The sequence below is a fragment of the Crocodylus porosus genome, unplaced genomic scaffold (genome assembly GCF_001723895.1).
Source record: "Crocodylus porosus isolate Cpor-Errol unplaced genomic scaffold, CroPor_comp1, whole genome shotgun sequence".
Lineage (NCBI taxonomy): Eukaryota > Metazoa > Chordata > Crocodylia > Crocodylidae > Crocodylus > Crocodylus porosus.
In genome coordinates, this window is record NW_017728946.1 from 1,726,050 (window position 1) to 1,743,635 (window position 17,586).

At 46.3% G+C, this 17,586-nt stretch overlaps 1 protein-coding gene across 7 annotated transcripts in view; it reads left to right on the top strand.

Annotated features, from left to right (window-relative positions):
- The window catches only part of PHF20 (PHD finger protein 20), a 147,053-nt gene that overhangs the window by 19,149 nt on the left and 110,318 nt on the right, over positions 1-17,586 (top strand). For all 7 annotated transcript variants that reach the window (XM_019550721.1, XM_019550728.1, XM_019550725.1 and 4 more), the window contains exon 2: positions 3,298-3,412. In XM_019550721.1, coding sequence (XP_019406266.1) covers positions 3,330-3,412 — 83 coding nt within the window. In that variant the 5' untranslated portion in view covers positions 3,298-3,329. The remainder of the gene's footprint in view (positions 1-3,297; positions 3,413-17,586) is intronic.

The following is a 17,586-nucleotide window of genomic DNA, read 5'->3' on the forward strand; positions in this document are numbered from 1 at the left end:
AGGGAAGGGGGTTAAACTTACCTTCCCTCAAGTACAGAACTGCCCTGCCCTGCTTGCTTAGTGCTGGCTGCAACTGTGGACTTCAAATCCCAGAGGCATCTGGAAGCAGGAAGAGGAAGTGATGAGCACCCTGCAGAGTCCTGCTTCTCTGATTCTGGCCTGCAAATCCCAGAGACCTTGGAGGCAGCAGGAAGAGTAAGCAAACACAGCTCATGCTGTGTTTATTTTTTCAGAGAGAGAGCTATCCTTGTTCAAGCTTTTATGAATTTAGTGCCACTACTCTTGGCCAGGCAGAGCACGCTAGGGCCTGGATACACCTCCTCTGCTCCAGCAGGAAGTGGGGAAAAGTCTTGGAGGGCTTTCTCTCTTTCCCCTCCCTCCCCCCTTTGGCAGTGGCTGATAGTCATGCTCTACCACACCCTGGCTTCTGGCTTGAGTCACTGCAGGCATATGGCTACATTTCCTGAATCAAAAGTGTGAACGTGTGTTAATTTGCTTATTGGTTCAATTTCTGCAGCTTAGACTAACCTGCGAAAACTGAATCGATTCAGTCTTGGGCTTTTTGACTATCTGTACTTCCCCTTGGAAAGCAGTTTGTGCACCAAACTTCTGTTGTCGCTGATTTGAACTGGTTTCCGATCACGTATGCCAGTTTGCATAATTTCTGTCCCTAGCCTATACATTGCTTCCTCTTTCTCCAGTTGTTCATATGCCTTCTAAGCTCCCAATAACACTAAAAATGCCTCCTATTTTCACTCAGTAGCACCTTTTAAACTTCTCAAAACAATGGATTTGGAATAGCAGCGAATTGAAGTATTTGTTTTTAGTGTTTGAGTCTAGCTTGTAAAATCTACTCAGGTGAAGTTTCAGGAAAGAATTTGACACTGCTTTATCCACCCAGATGATTTCTGTGAATACCTGATCCTTTGGTAGACTCTAATGCAGACTTTGTGAATGCAGTAAATATAGCGAAGCAGTATGGAGGCTGAAATAGATAAAACATCCCCCCATCCATAGGGAATTTTGAAGCACTGAAATGGAGCAAAATGGATATAGTAGGTAATTGTTTAATTTTTCCAGTAATTTTAATGGGTTTGATGCATTTGCCACTCCTCATCCATCACCTGGAGCAGGATAACTCCGAATTAAATGATTCAGCTGATTCAGGAATTAATATTCTTTCTATTCTGTGGCCTGGAATGACCCAGATTGGGTCAGAGGTCAGACTGGTGCTGGTGGTGCCACTTCTCCTCACTGGTGGGGTGGGGAGGCCTGAGGAAGTGCCCACTGCCTCTCTCTACCACAGCAGAGGGGAAAGTGCCCACTGCTGCCACTTCTCCCTGCTGTGGCACAGGGAGACTAACTGGTTTAGAAAGCCATGACTTTCTGTAGGCAACAACCTACTTTGTCAGGTGTTATAAATGGACAGGGATTAAAGAAGGGGTTTAAAATAAAAAAGGAAGTGAGGTGAGTAAGACAGTTAATTCTGGTGTTCGTCCAGGTATTAACTAGCCAAGGTAAGGGGAATTGAATCCATAGTTTGTTGAGATTACCCAGTCTGTAGGTCATGTGTTGTGCCACACTTTTAATTTTTAAGTTGGCATTTTTTTATTTAAGGATAGCTACTCTGAGGTCAGTGATAGAATATCTGGGGAGGTTGAAGTGTTGTCATAGGCTTTTGTGTTTCTAGAATAAGCGGTGAATCAGTGTCCATTCACTTTTCTGTGTAGGGATTGCCATATCTGGTCATGTCCAATTTAGGAATGAATGTAGACAGCACTGTAAGCAGGTGATGGTGTATAGGATGTAGGTACAGCAGAAAGGTGAATGACCCCTGCAGGTTATAATTTGTGTTTTGGTTCTGTTGATGAAAGGACAAATGGGCATCTAAATCTTAAGTCTGTAGCAAGGCCTAGTGCGGGGGGTGGGCAAAATACAGCTTGCGGGCTGGGCTGGATGTGGCCTGTGAGGCCATTCTGTGCGGCCTGCAGGGTCCCCCCTCCCCCCCCAAATTTAGAAACTTAATCTTCGTCTGTCTTGTAAGCCAGAACAGGCAAGTCTCCCAAAACTGCCTTGAAATGGTCATTATTTTCCAGGAGAGATTGGAGATCAGTAGTGACCACAGAGGGAGTCTGTTTCTCTTGGCATGGGGTTGTGGTTGTAGCAAGTTGCAATGGCATGTGAATCTGACTTTTATTGGGTGGCTATAATTCTTGGGTTTGTGTTGTAAGTGTATGAAACTGTGTTGTAGAACCCTAGGGTGTGGATCCTAGTCAGTGGAATCAGAACATATACGGTTTCAACATGGTGTGGCTGTAGATGGTGGATTTAGTAGTATGTCGAGGATGAAAACTGGTGGTGTAGAGGTAATTGTAGCAGTCGTTTGTTTTTTCTGTACAGTGTGCTGGTGATGCAGAGTTTCACAGTAACGTCCAAGAAACGAATTTGGACAGAAAACCCACAGGTGCAAGCAGAGGCAGTGGCTCTGGCATTGTGACGTCCTCCAGCCATTTCCCTGGATCTCTTAATTTGCCAGCTCTCTCTTACTGCTCTTCTTCCAAGCAGACCTTCCCTAGCGAACTTGCCTGGAAGCTGGCCTGTTTATGGCTTGCTGACTCCAAAGGTTCCTTTTTTTTCCTGCTTCCTCACAGCAAGCTGAAAATTTTGCCCCTCCAAGAGGAGGGGGCATGAACTGGCATAGGAATTGGCCTGCAAACTGTAAGCAAACTGCTTACTGTGTTTGCAGCCCCTGTTCAGCTGTATGGAACATCCCAATGGCTAATTTTGGGGTGGCTGCAGCTGCTCCCCCTTGTAGCCGCCTCCTACCGCCACCACTGCCTGTCTGAGCACAGCCTCCGCCAAGAAGAGCCCGCTATCTGGCAGCTGTAGCCCACCGCCCCGCGCAGATCTGGTGGGCACATGCCCCCTCCCCTACCATCCCAGGGTGCATGCTACCAGTGGGAGTTTCCACCCCCCCACTGATAAACCGCAGAGCTGTCCCACGCCCTACCCAGTTCTGGCTGAGTAGTGCCTGCCCCACTCCCTCTCTTACTGCGGGGGGCATTGATTTGTCCCCCCTCTCCACCACAGTGGACTTACCAGGCCCATGCAGCTTATTGGAAATCACATTGGTATCAGCTGATATGCCTCCCTAAAAGTCGGCTGTTGGTGTTGGCCCCCAAAATCTCTATTGGTGCACCCCTAACTAGTACTTTTTAACAAGTTTTGGATTTATGATTCATGAACTAATGTATATAAGCATCTTCACTAGTAATTAATTTTTAATTGCATTTTCAGGGGAATAAAAGCAGTGGTATCGATTTTGCAAAATGACAAAACATCCACCGAATAGAAGAGGGATCAGCTTTGAGGTGGGAGCCCAGTTGGAAGCCCGGGACAGATTAAAAAACTGGTATTTTTCTTTTAAAATACTTATAAAATGTACATTATAATTCTAAGAAAACTTATGTAAGATTCCTACAAAGACTGATTTTGGTGATACAGCCTTTTAAAAAAAAATTCTAATTCCAGGTGTTCATGAAAACCTTGCCATTGGTTCATAAGAAATTAATTTGCTTTAGAAATCTTATATAGGTACAGTACACAAATTGTAAAGTAATAGCTATGAAGTGGAAAGAGGGTTTTTTTTGTTGTTTTTTAAGCCACAATATTCAAGCAGACTCTGACCTTACTGTTGCTCAGCAGTATTTAAGTGACTGAATTTACAAGGCATAATAATTTAATTAGGGCTTTATTGTCTTTTTTTTTTTTAAAGTAATGTGATGAAATACAGGATTTAGGAATGCTGGAGCATTTTCTTAAGGTCGGTGCCATAGGCTGAGATGCATACTCTTCTCCCTGTCCTCGTGCAAAGAAGGGCCACTAAGATGGTTAAGGAGACCTTTTTCTTTTGAAAGAATGTTAAAGGAGCTTGACTTCAGTTGACTAAAATGGTGATTATGGGGGGATATAATCATGCTTTTCTTTTACGTTCCTGGGGTGAATATTAGAAAGGGGGGCAGGGGTTGGGGCTGTAAAACAAGCAAAATAATCGTTATGGATAGATTTTGGATGGCAAATCGGAAGATGCCTTCAAATTGTCAGCGAAGTAAAGTTTTGGAATGGTCCTTAAAATGAAATGGTAGGAGTATGAAGAACCTGAATTGCTTCAAGATTGAACTGGATAGGTTTATGGGAGGGATGGAGTAATAGGACAGGGAGTTGTGGTTTAATCAGTATGTGTGGTGTGTAGGTTCATGTTTTGCAGTTCCCAGGTTGGGGTGTAGAGAGTCTGTAGGTTGGAAGGCACCTGGTAATAACCATACTTCAGTGTTTTTACTGGTTGCCAACTGAAGCCAGGAAGGAATAATGACCCCTGCCCTCCCCCAAAGAATGCTGCTATCTTCGGACCATTGCTTGAAATATTTCAATATAAAAACAGAAAACTATTTTTTAAAAACATTTATATAAATGGATTTTGAAAAAGTCAGTGCCTGCTTGTGAGACGTAATCTGAAAAGTGCCATCTGAATTCTTCTAACACGTGCAGAATGATTTGGGAAATACTTTTTGGATCACAGAACTTTCAGTGCACTTGCTTCTTCATCCAAGAACACTTTGCATGCTGCAAAACTAGCAATGTTGCCGCCTTTCAGTTGCTTCTGCAGTTTTAATTTTCTTATTGAGGACTTGCACCATAAAAAAAAAAATGCTGACGTGAACTACACATGACCTTGAAGCTTCTAATTCAAGAAGTTTAGAAGACCAGTGATGCCAACTAAGAATGCTAAATCACACAGCCACTAAGTATCAGTCAGCTGAGGAAAATTTTGTGTTTTTTCATTCAGAAATGCAACATTTCTTTCCTCAAAAGAAAAAAGTGTTTCAGGGTGGCACTTGTGAGATTTGAAGCTGATTTGGGAGTCTTATATGTTTTCTAAAAAGACCTTTAAACTGCTGGTGATTGAGGCTTCTCAATTTGATGAAGTTCACACACTAACACAACGGCACTTGTGATCTGGTCCATCCTGAGAGCTTGAGCAACAATGAATAACTAAATGGTAATAAGTTATATCTGTTGAATGAGCCACATAGTCTTCTTCAATAAATTTCTGGTTTAGTAGCACCACTGCTCCAATTTTAGCTCCTGATGGGGTGTCATCTCTAGTGACACCAGTGAGAGATGTCCACGTAATGCCCAAATGCACGGCACACTGCATTAAACACGTCTACTCCTCTGGTTTGGTCTTTCAGGCTTTCAAGTGAAAGGAGCCCTTCATGTATTTGAAAATCTGTAACTTCATGAATGAAAATACGGACCTGAGTGGTAACTACAACATCGGTACCATCATCTAAAGCAATTGAATATGCCACAGACTTGTCATCAGTATCCTGAAGCTGTAGTGTCACATCATCACCAATGTCCTCAACTCTGCATCCCACTGTCATTTTAGGCAAGCTGACCTTGACTAAATGCAAGATTTTTTTTGTTCTGGAATAACTACATCCACACCTTTCAGCGTGCAGTCTTTGAAGAACTTGTCATCAGTAAAAGGTTTTTACCCTTTACTTTTTCATGACCCACAACGTAGTTGGCCGACACAGAAGCCTTGTTGCCTTGGACAGCCTTTTAAAAATGTGACTGTTGTGCAAAAAGAACTTTCCATGACTTTCTGTTGACTATCACCAACAAACTAATTGTAAGAACTATGATTTGTATTGTATTGCTGATCTATATTGTATTCCTTCATTACTGGTATTTTGTTTGCAAATGAAGCACAACACCTTATCACCGTGTTTTACAACACAGTAGGCTTACTCCATTTCTCTTGGAGCATTTTTATTTTTGAGTGAAGCTTATGTGCTCATCTGTACTTGGGTAAGCTTGGACTGGTACCATCCCATACCTGCTTGGAAGCCTGCTACCAAGCTTTTTGCCAGCTTCTAGCAAGTAGGGATTCCCAAAGATTTATCCCCAAAGGGCCATTTCAGAGAATCGGTCTTGTGTACAATTAGTGTGATTAAAAACTCTTAGTACCCTCCATGCATGCCTCATAATGCTGTGCAAGTCAGATGCCATGGCTATGGTCCACTTTTTTATATTTACATTTAACTTTTCAAAAAAGTACTACCAGGCTTTGGGTTGTCAGAAAAGGGCTTGCAGGCTGTATTTGCCCCCAAGGCCATATTTTGGGACCCCCCTGCCTATAAAGCATTGGAATATATTAATCACAGGATGGGGTGATTTTGCCTGGGTGTACAGATCTTCCTGATGGTACTTAAAAAAACCAGAGCTTCTTGGCTAGAGGGTTTTGCTCTTCCACTCAGGGTCATATTTAACTGCTAAATTTGGGATCAGGAAGAAACTCTGTCTGTTAGGTCAGGCAGTCGAGTTATGCGGTGGGATGGGGTGTCTGTCTCTGTAGTGTGGAAATGGTCCCTTTCCTGGTATTTTCTGAGCACTTGTTATCTTACTCAGTGGCTCTCAACTATTTTTGGGTTTGGGGTACCTCTCTAACTTTGGGAGCACCCTTGTTGAGAACCACCGTTTTACTGCCTCAGTTTGCCCTCATGCTTCTTAACTAGGGTGATACTACTGCTGTGGCCAGGTGGAACTGCTCCATGTGCCTTGTGCAGAGCCAGGCAGGGAAGGGCTGTGGTAAAAGTGTGGGCTCCTGAATCACAGGAGTACTCAGTCCTGCTGTAGCCCTACTAGGTCTAACTCTGTATGCCTCTTCCAAAAATGGCATCCAGATTGCGATCCACTGAATTAACTACTTTCCCATCTTTGAGGTGGTAGAGTGTTCATTCTTTCATTACGTTAGGAGAGCAAAATATTCGTTTTGTATTTGATTTTTTTTTTTGCTGTCATTCTGGATAGACCTGCTGTATTGCTTTCTTTCCAGTTGATGCCAAGCTCAATTGTTTTATGATGCTTAGTTTAATAACTTCATCTTTGTAGGCCTGCTGCATTTTAAAGTGGTAATCTTTCAACTCTTACTCCTTTAAAATATTATTTCAAAGGTGTAATTATTAGTAGGGCTGTGCGAAATGGCAGCATTCCATTTTGGCCAGCCTTTTGATGTGTCGATGGAACAGCGTTCTGTTTCAATTTTGTTTTGATTCAAAACAGCTGTTCTGTTCTGTCGGAACATCAGTTTCGCTGTTTTGACGCTATTTCAACGTTTTGCATGTAGGTTATAATGGGGAGTCTTGAAACAGCCTATAACTTTGTCATTTCTGGCCTGATTTGGTTGAAACCTGCAGGAGTGGTAGCCCCTTCTGAGGGCATGAAGCCTGTCAAGTTTCAAAGAGATAGGTGCAGGGGATTCCGGGAAACTGCACCCCAAAGTCTTGAAAAGCAAAACTTGCTGTGGACAAGCAGAACTCGTGACATGTGTGACACTGTGTTAAGGTGTAGCTGGGTGACAGCTGCAGGCCTGCTAGCCCCTGCTGAGGCCACAAAGCCTGCCAGCTGTCAAGGACATAGGTATAGGGGCTTCTGGGTTCTGGGGCCCTGCACCTCTAGCTGCTGACAGGCAAAACTCATGTCATGGGCGCTTATGGGACTATGTCTGTCTTGGGGCAGAGGGGGGTGAAAACTGCAGGCCTGCTAGGCCCTGCTGCAGCCATGAAGCCTACCAGCTGTTAAGGAGATGGGTGCAGGGGGGTTCTGGAGCCCTGTACTCCTAGCTGCTGACATGCAAAATGCATGACATGCTATTTTTCCACCCCTCCACCAGAGCCTTGGAGTTGGAAGGGACCCCAGGGAAGGATGCCAGTCACTGGCTGGCTAAACGGTCAATAATAAAAGCACTCCTTCTTCCTTCAGCTGCTCTCCCCTCCTCCCTCTCCCTACTTTAGTTTCTCTTTCCCTGCAGGCAATTGAAGGCAAGCCCAGCTTCAGCCTCAAAAGTTGAAATGTTTTTAGAAAATTTCGAAACATCTTGATGTGCCTTGTTTTTGTTTTGAGGCTGTTTTGATGATACCTGTTTCGTTTTGATTTCGCTGTTTTGGTCTCAAAACGAGTTGAAACAGCGTTGAAACAAAACTGGTGGCAAAATTTCACATAGTCCTAATTATTAGGTAAATTTAGCAGAACATTCTTGGGGGTGTTGGCATTTGAGTCCTAGAATGGAGTAGCAACAGTATTTTAAAGGATTGATATAGGTGATTGGGGCACTTTGCTTTTGTCTAAACGGTGAGTCCTGAAGTGTTCCTTGTGGGTTGTGGTTTTTTATTTGAAAGAGGTTCCTAAATCCAAATTCAGACACTTACCCAGTGGGAAACAAATTGCCAATCTCTTCCTCATTAACTTGATAGCTGTATTAGTGATAATTTGAAATGCTCTCTCTTCTGGCATTGTACAAAATTAATGCGGTAAAAGAAATGCGTTTTCATAAAGGCTTGATATGAAACTTAAAAACAGGATTTTACCTTTCTTGTATTCTCTTTGATGTATGTACAACCTATTTTTATTTCTTTAAAAATCCTAAAACAGTACTTGTGAAAAGTTTTTTGTTCATGTGATTTTGAAAGTACATAGTAAAAATAAAATGATCATGAGCTGCACTTGAATTTCTAACACTGAAATTAGTCTGTTGGATAATAAGAAAGTAGAGCTGGAAGGGACCTCACAAAGTTATGTAGTTTAGCCCTCTTGCTCAAGGCAGGATCATCCGCAACTAAACCATCTCAGCCAAATGTCTGTCTAGCCTGCCTTTGTGGAATCCCCATCCCTGGAAACTTTTATAGTTAGAAAATTCCTCCTAACCTCCAACCTAAATTTCCTCTGCTACAGTTTGAGGCCGTTGTTCTTAGTCTTGTCCCCTATGACTAGAGAGAAAAGCCCATCTCCATCCTCTCTATAATCACCCTTCAAGTGTTTGAAGAAGACCGTTACCAAATCTCCACTTGATCTTCTCTTCTCCAGACTAAATAACCCTCGTTCATTCAGCCTTTCCTTAGAAGTCTTCCTTCCCAGGCCTCTAATAATTTTTCATTCTCTTGGACTCTTAACAATCTTTGTCTACAACCTTCTTGAAGTTTGGGGCCCGAAAATGGACACAGTACTCCAGGTGAGTCTTCTAGTGCTGATTTAGACTCCCCTTCGTTTGCAAGTGACACTGTATTAAGAGAGCCCAGCATACTGTTGCTCTTTTTTGCAACCAAAGCACATTTTTGGCTTATTTAGCTAATGCATTGTTTCTCAGACTTTTGAAACCTGGGACATACTTTTCGCCTGGATTAAATTTGGTGCCATGCTTCACTTTTACATCCAAAAGCAGTCTTTAAGTATGTAACCCATTCCATTCCCTTGCCAGAGGAAATCATACCACTGCTGAGATATACTGCTGTAAAAAATTACCCCACATAAGTCTTGCTTTAAGTAAAGGATTTGTCTTTTCACCAGAGATTCTCAACCTTTTTATCTTTTGCAGCAGCCTAGTTGAACATCACTGTAATAGATTTAAATTCAGATGTGATACGGAGAGTGGCCTTGAGTCTAAAAAAAAACTGAGAATAGCTGATCTAGCTGGTTTCACTTAAGGGCAGGACTTCACTTTGCTGAGTCTGCTGTGGGGTCAAACCTGCTAGTGAGCATCACCACAGCAACTCCTGCTGGTACCGGGAGCATGGATGGAGTGGAGGGGATGAGCCCGACTGTAAAGTATGGGCCTGTTGGTCAGGGGTGCTGGCACAGGTCCTGTCTGGGGTAGGGAAGGTAGTAGTGGTGATGGCAGTTCCTAGAGTAATAGCTGCAGGTGTTGCTGGAGTAGCTGTGGGAGACCCAGGGTGCTGGACAAGGGAGAAGAACATTTACCTCCTCACACAAGGGGATCTGGAGTCACAGTAGTGTGCTGTAGCACAGACTTTGGGAATCACTGGTATATTGTCACCCCCAGGTCCTTGTCTGCAGCACTACAGCCTAAGCCCAGTGGTCTCCAAGCTTTTTATGGTGAAGATCAGTTTTTGGAAGTAAAGAGCACCCCCCACCAAATCACTGGGATGTGTCCCAGTGGGCAAAGGGGCAAGGCTCAGCTGAAAGACAATGTAGAAATAACAGTATATTTATGTTATATACAGCTGAGATCAAATGCTTAATGTGCATAATTATATACTTTCCCTATTTACTGAATCTTAGTGTGACACTTGTCATTGTACATTATCTGCCAGTGTCTTGTAGTTTGGGTTGTAGTTTGAAACAGCTAGTCAGATGCAGTCCTCCAGATGGGCATCTGTGAGGCGGGTGTGGTACTTGGACTTGATTATCTTCATTTGTGAGAACGCCACCTTACATAGGTGGAACCAAAGTAAGCTTCTGCTTTTAAAGCACAGGTCAATAGAAGGGCTTACTTTTCTTGGTTTACGAGTCCCCAGAAATCACTGTCCCATGGTCTGGCTTTTAGCTCAGTGTCACTTTGCATAGTAATTATCTCCATATCAATTCCACTACTTTGTGAATCAAACATCTGATGGAATATTGCAGCCAAACCACCAATGTCTACTGGAAGGAATGGATTTGAGATGCACATGAAGATTGGCTCCATTGCATCCAATTCTTGAAATCGCCTGTTGAATTCCTCTGCTAATTTGGTCAGGTTTGCACAGAACTTTTCTGGGTGGAACCATTTTTCTTTGTCAGTTTTTTTTCCTAGTATTTTCTCCAGACTTAGGAAGTGCTGCAATATTTTGTCCTTTAACTGGGAGGACCACAGACCCAGTTTCAATTTGAATGCATTCACTGCACTGATCATATGTGATAAGTCTCTGTCCTTTCCGTGCAGTTTGCAGTTCGGCTTGTTCAGTTTGGATGTTATGTCTGTAAGGAACCCAAAGTCTAGCAGCCGTGCATTGTTTGACAGCTCATTGCACATTTCATTTCTTGATTGTAGAAAAGTAATGATTTCGGCATCAGATCCAAAAATCTTTGCACAACTTTCCACCTGTTTAACCACCTCACATCAGCATGGAGAACCAGCTCACTGTAAACAGCGTCCACTTCATCAAGGATTTAAACAGGCAGTGCTGAAGGTCTCTTGCTTGAATCGAATTTACAATTCTGATGACGGCTTTCATTACATGTGACAAGTCCATAACTTTACTTTCCAGGGTTTGCTGGTGGATTATACAGTGGTAATTCACAAAAGAAGGAAAATCAGGACCATTTCTGCAAAATGCAACAAAGCCAGCTTCTGCGCCAAGCATGGCAGGTGCACCATCTGTTGTGATTGAAACAAGTTTCTTGATTGGAATGTTTTTCTCAGACACATATTTTTTTGAATTCCTTATCTTCACCTTTTGTTCTCTCTTTAAGGGGCAAAACAGTCAAAGTCCTCTTTAGTTGTCGCATCCTTAAAAACCATGCAAACAAAAGCAATTGCTTGGACTGTGTTGGTCATATTGACTGATTCATCGAACTGCAGTGAAAAGCATTTGGAGTCATTCAAGTTCTGGTGTAGTTGCTGAAAGACGTCTTTAGACAAAGATTCCACCCATCTTGCTACCAAGTGATGTGCTCTGGATTGTCGTTGTTATTTCCTCCTCTTATTTAAAGACTTTAAAAACAGTCCGCTGCCACAGTCATTGCCTCTTTAAATATTTCTTCGTCTGTGAACTATTTCTTATGTTTTGTCATCACATGGGAAACACGAAATGATGTTTCAGTAGAGGTCTGTCTTCCCTTTTGCTGCTGGTTTAGTAAAAAATAACTGTTGACCTTTCAAAGCAGCCTTCAGTTGACTGACTTCCTTTGCACTAAGCATGCTTTCAAGGGGAAACGGTCCTTGAATTTGCTATTCATTGTTGTGTGGTGTCTTTCTAAATTCCCCTTTTTACTTATTGAGATAGTTGTGTGACATGCACTTATCTTTTAGCATTGTGACGAGAAATTCACTTTCCCATTCCAAATGAAAGTTGTAGGTTTTCGGTTTCTTTTTAGATGGCCTGGGTTTGTCACTCATTGTTAACGCTAGCTAGCTAGGTATGTATTTTTTTTATTACTATAAAAAGAGAAAACAGGAGAGCACTAGTTACTACTGTAGTCTACTCTATAGGAAACACTTTTAAGCAGTAGATGTTCCACACGTGATAAGCTTGTTTCTTTTTTTCAATTCTGCACTTGCCTGGAGTGTGTGGGCTACAGATTGCAGCTCTGCCCTGGCCCACCCCCATCCCAAGTTCCCAGTCGCTCGAGAGCAGCCCCCTGAAGGGGGAGTGGGTAGGGCCGCAGGGAAGCCTGGCCAGTGGCTGTGGGTGGTTGCAGCAGGGGAAAAGGGGCACACATGTAGCCAGGATTGCATCCTGGATCCCATGTGTACCCAAGGGGCTGCTCAACCCTTCTGTGTCCCTGGTTGTCCCAGGGGTGCATGGGGGCGGAGAGGGGGCTCCTGCCACTAGGAGCAGCCTGGCAGAAGCCCCAGGGGCCCATGTTCCCCCCCCACCTGTGCTTGGGGTGCAGCAGGCAGCTTGCAGCTGCCTCCATCCTGAGCACACGGTGGGGGGGCACAGGCCCCCAAGGTCGCTGTGCCCAGGGGTGGGAATCGCCCCCTCCCCACGTGCTTCTGGATGACCAGATCTTCCCAGACCCAGTTGGGGTGGGGCCCAACCCCACTTGTGTGGTGCTGATGTGCTGAGCTATACCCACCCAGCAGCTGGATGCATGTGGCATTGGGCCAGACCTGGCCAGGTCTGGAAGTCTCTGTGGTCCAGGGGCATGGGGGTAGGCTCCAGCTGCTGGACGCACCCCGGTGGAGGCCCTGGGGGCCTGTGCCCCTCCCCCCAGTGCTTTGGGTGGAGGAGACTGCTGCTGCCTGCCCACTGTGCCCAGAGTACCGGTGGGGGGTGGGGCGCAGGCCCCTGAGGTCTCCGGAGCACAGGTGGGGGTGTTACACAAATTACTAATTAGCTCAAATGGTGAGCGAGACCTTATGAGGGAGAGAAGACAAGATGCTGTGTTTATTGATTATAATATTCAAAAGAGCTCTTATACATGCATACACACAATCCCACTTATAATCACTCTGCAGGTATTATAGTTACTGAAGTCCATTCCTCAGTGCTACACTCAGGTGGGCAGTCTAGTGAGCATGAGAGATTCAGAATGGGACGTCTGTGTTCCAGTGAAGTTTCAGAGTGTCCCATCTATTGCTCCTAAGTTTTTCTCCTTTATAGGGGTTATCAAGTTGGTGTTGGGTGACTGATCTGCCTTTTCTGATTCTGTGGCTCCTTTGTTTGAAATCTTAGTACTTTTCCAACCTGACAAGCAGTTAGACCCATGCATCATTGCCTTTTAGATATTGCTCTTCAATCACTCTGTTTACAACATTCTTCCATTATCACTGGTGTCGGCTGTGTCCAGAGTCTCTAGCTTTGAGATGTTGCAGACCTTGTCTTCAATCTTATCTTTTCTGTCCATCTTTATTCTTCACCTGGTACGGACTGGATTCTCAATTTACCTTTTCAGCCTCCTCTTAGTATAGCTTACCATTTGGTAACTTGTTTGTTAACACATAGCTAATTTCTGCTTTTACCAATCATTCATCCATACATCCAAGTATCGTAAAAAAGAATACTTGTTTTGCTATATAAAAATGCAATGACAACATATAAAAGTACAATAACAAGCTTAATTGACAATAGTAAACTTAAAATTGCTACAGGGGGCACATACCCCTGAGCCCTCCGGAACACAGGTGGGGGGGGACACCCCATAGGCCTCTGGAGCACAGGTGGGGGGGTCTGGGCCCCCAAAGCCTCCGCTGGGCTATGACCAGTGGTGAGAGCCCCCCTGCCGCCATGGGCCCCTGGGCTGCAGAGAGTCCCAGGCCTACGTCTGACCCTTATCCTACTTTTCTGCCACTGCTGGGTAGGACTGAGCCGGGGCCCATGGGGGTGGGGGCTCCCACTGCTCGGCGCAGCCTGGTGGAGGCCTCAGGGGCCCATGCCTCTGCGCTTGTGCTCTGGTTGCAGCAGGCAGCCGCCTCATCCCGGATCACAGGTCATGGGGGGCACAGGCCCCCGGGGCCTCTGCAGGGCTGTACTCAGCAGCGGGAGCCCCCCTCCCCATGGGCCCCTGGGCCACAGAGTCCTAGACCTAGCTGAGGCTCCTCTGGCCACTGGATGGGCATGGCTCAGTGCAGCCCAGCTCTGGCACAGAAGTGGAGTCAGGCCCTGGCCTGGCTGGCCCAGGGACTCTCTGTGGCACAGGGGTGCGTGGGGGGTGGGGGCTCTTGCCTCTGGGTTCAGTCCAGTGGAGGCCCCGGGGACCACCACTGAACACAATCTGGTGGAGGCCCTGGGGACTTGTGCTCTGGGGTGAAGTAGCTGCTGCTGTGGGCTGCCCCCACACCTTCCCTTCTGTAGAGATTGACTTGCTAGGGCTGGGGCTGCTGGTGTGTGTGTGTGTGTGTGCGTGTGCGCGTGTGCGTGCGCGCGCGCGCCCAGCTGTCCCCCCAGCCCTGGATCAACCCAAAGAGACTCTGGGGTTTACCAGTAGATTGGGATCCCTGGGTTGGTGACCCACTGGCCTAGCCAGTCATTTCCCAGTGTGTGTCTTGGGATGAAATAACTGCATGCAAAGTGCAGAACTTTATACTTGTTCTTGTTGAATTTCATCTGGATTGTGGGTCACTCTTCTAGTCTGCCCAGGTCATTCTGGATCCCAGCCTTGCCTCCAGTGTCTACAGCCCTGCCCATCATGGTGTCAACTGCAAATCTGCTAAGTGTGCACTAAATCCCATCAGCCAAATCATTAATAAGATGTTGAAGAACACCACATCCAATGCAGGCCCCTGAAAAGCCCCATGTGATACCTCTGCCCGTCTAGATATTGAGTAAAATGATCCAGCCAGTTTCCTATCCACCGTACAATATTCTACCTAGTCCAGGGGTGGGTAAAATGCGGCCCACCCAGCCATTCTGTCCAGCCCACAGGGCTCCTAAAAAATTTAGAAAATTAATATTTATCTGCCCCTGGCTACCTGTTATGTGGCCCTTGATGGCTTGCCAAAACTCAGTAAGTGGTCCTCCGCCCAGAATAATTGCCTGCCTCTGATGTAGTCTGTATTTCCTTAGTCTCCTATGATATTCTCATTAACAAGCTATGTCAGAAGTCTTGTTAAACAAGTCAAAGTGTATTATACCCACTTGTGCCCGTGTTTTTCCCCCTGCCCCCAGCTTTCCTTATAGAAGGAAATCAGACTTGTTCTTGAAGAATCTGTATTGGGTCTTCCTGATCACCTTGTTTTCATGAAGGTGCCTCATTGTAGGTCCATTGAGGACCACCTGCTCCATGATCTTACCAGGTATCCAGATCAGATATAGAGGTGTATAATTCCCTGGATTGTCTTTCTTTCCTTTGTTAAAGATGGGCACTATATTTGCCCTTTTCCAGTCACCCAACCTCCCTGAGTTCCCAGAGAGGAAAGCTAGTAGCTCTGAAATTGTCAGCCAGTTCCTTCAGTACCTTCGTGCAGTGGTTCTCAACCTTTTTTGTACCCAGATCCATCTGTAAACATTGATGGCCAGTCCTGACTGAATGCCCCATCACCTGACCCTCGGCTCCAGCCCATAGCCCCTCCCTCCAAGTGTGTGAGGCAGGGAGTGGGTGTGTTTGGGGCATAAGGGTCCCTAAGCAGCCCTTGCAGGTTATCCCTGTCTCTTCAGGCAGGGACAAGCCTGAGCCTGTTTACCTACATAGCTCATCTATTTATGTCTTCACACCTTGCTTAAATCCTGGAACCTCATGGCATTCTTCAAAGGATTTGACAGCATCTCAGCATGCCCTGGCACCCTGGTTAAAAATGCACTGGGCTGTCTGACTTCTTCCCTGTCTTTGTTGGCAATTATGCTTGTCATGTGTTAGCTAGCTGCCCGTTCGTGAAGACTGCAGTAAACGTGGCATTACAGGTTTCCCTCGCTGAGCATGGTTTTGCCAGCCACAATTTTGACTATCTGTAGTTAATATTCTGTATACCATTTTGCCTACCACGATATACAGTTTTGAGTAACCATGGTTTTCGGTGGTAACTCGTGGGCAGAGGGAGGAAAAAAAAATTGCGGGGGCTGAGCATGGGCCCCGGCTGGGCTGGGCTGGCTTGTGGGGCAGTTGGAGCCCAGCGGCTCCTCCGGAGAGGTACCAGGGAGCCAAGGGATTGTAGGGGGGGAGGGGGGAGCATGTGGGCCCTCAATTTTGCACAGGGCAGGGGCAGGTCACATCTGGGCTCAGCTTCTGTTCCCTGTGTCCATGCCTTACTGCTGAAGTTGCCTTACCTGTGCTGGCAGGGAACAGCAGGCCTGCTTGCTGCTGTGCCCTGCTTCCCTCCTCTGTGACCTGGCGTGGCAGGAAGCAGAGAAGCTGTGTGGGGATCGCCTTGCCTGCTGCTGCTCACCCTGCACTGCTCCAGTGACACGCCTCCTGCACCTGCCACTGGTTTGAGGAACGCAGCCCTGCGCTGCTGCCCTCAGTGCAGCCCCACGTGCGGGCCCTGTGATTTGAAAGTTTCCATCAATTTCTAAGGTGACCAGAAGATACTTGCTAGAACTTGGAAATAAGTTATTTTGGGGTCAGTCAGCTAGAGCTGTGGAGTGCATGCAGATGTACACAAATACTTAACAGGGCATAAAACGAAGTACGTTTGTTCATATGCATAGCAGGCTGTTCCTCCATCAGACTGACTGTGGAGCTGGTTTCCTCATAGGGCATGTCTAGGCAAGCACACGCGTATGTCTTGCAGCATCTCAGCCTCCTTTGAGATGCTGCAAGCGGCGTGTGCTGGAACCTAAAAACATTCCCTGCACTGCAAATTTGCAGTGCAGGGGCAAAATTAGATCCCTGAATATAAGGGTAAAAAAAATACCCAGGGGGAAAAAGTGGAGCAGGGCACAGTCCGGGACCACGCCATGAGGCAGCCAGAGGCTCGGTCATCCACAGAGATGCTCTGGTACCCAGCCAGAGCATTTCTATGGCTGGCCCTCACCCAGGTGCTGAAGCATGTTGTCTGCTTGTGTGGGGCATGCAGCAATGCAAGCTGCAGGGACCTGGACCCAGTTTTGTGCCAGGTAAGTAGGGGGTTGGGGGGGCTGAAGGAGGTGGGCAGGGGACCATGGGGTGGGGGCCCACCCAATTCCAGCCCCCGCCTCTGCTCGTTTCCCCACCCTTATTCATTCCCCTGCTTCCCACTCGCTCTCCTGCCAGGCCCGAGCCCCCCACACTTGCTCACTGGCTGTAGCAGCAGCAGGCAGGGCTTCATAGTCTCCCGAGGCTGGAGATGAGCAGGGGAACCTCTCCAGCTCATTTCCAGGAGCTTGTTTCTGGCCTCCTGCTAGTTCCCCTGCTCGTCTCTGGTCTTTTGGGTCTGGAGATGAGCAGGGGGCTGGAGATGTGCCCCTGCAGATGAGCTGGAGACTTCCCCAGCTGTCTCCAGCCTCCGGCTTGTTCTGCTCATCGGTGGTCCACGTGCTGTGCAGGCAGGGCTCTGCCCTGTGTGGGGCAGGGGACTCACCTCACCTAAGCAGCTCCCACATCTACCCACACACTGACCTGTATCCCCCACATTCCTCCACACCCCCCCCATACACACCCACA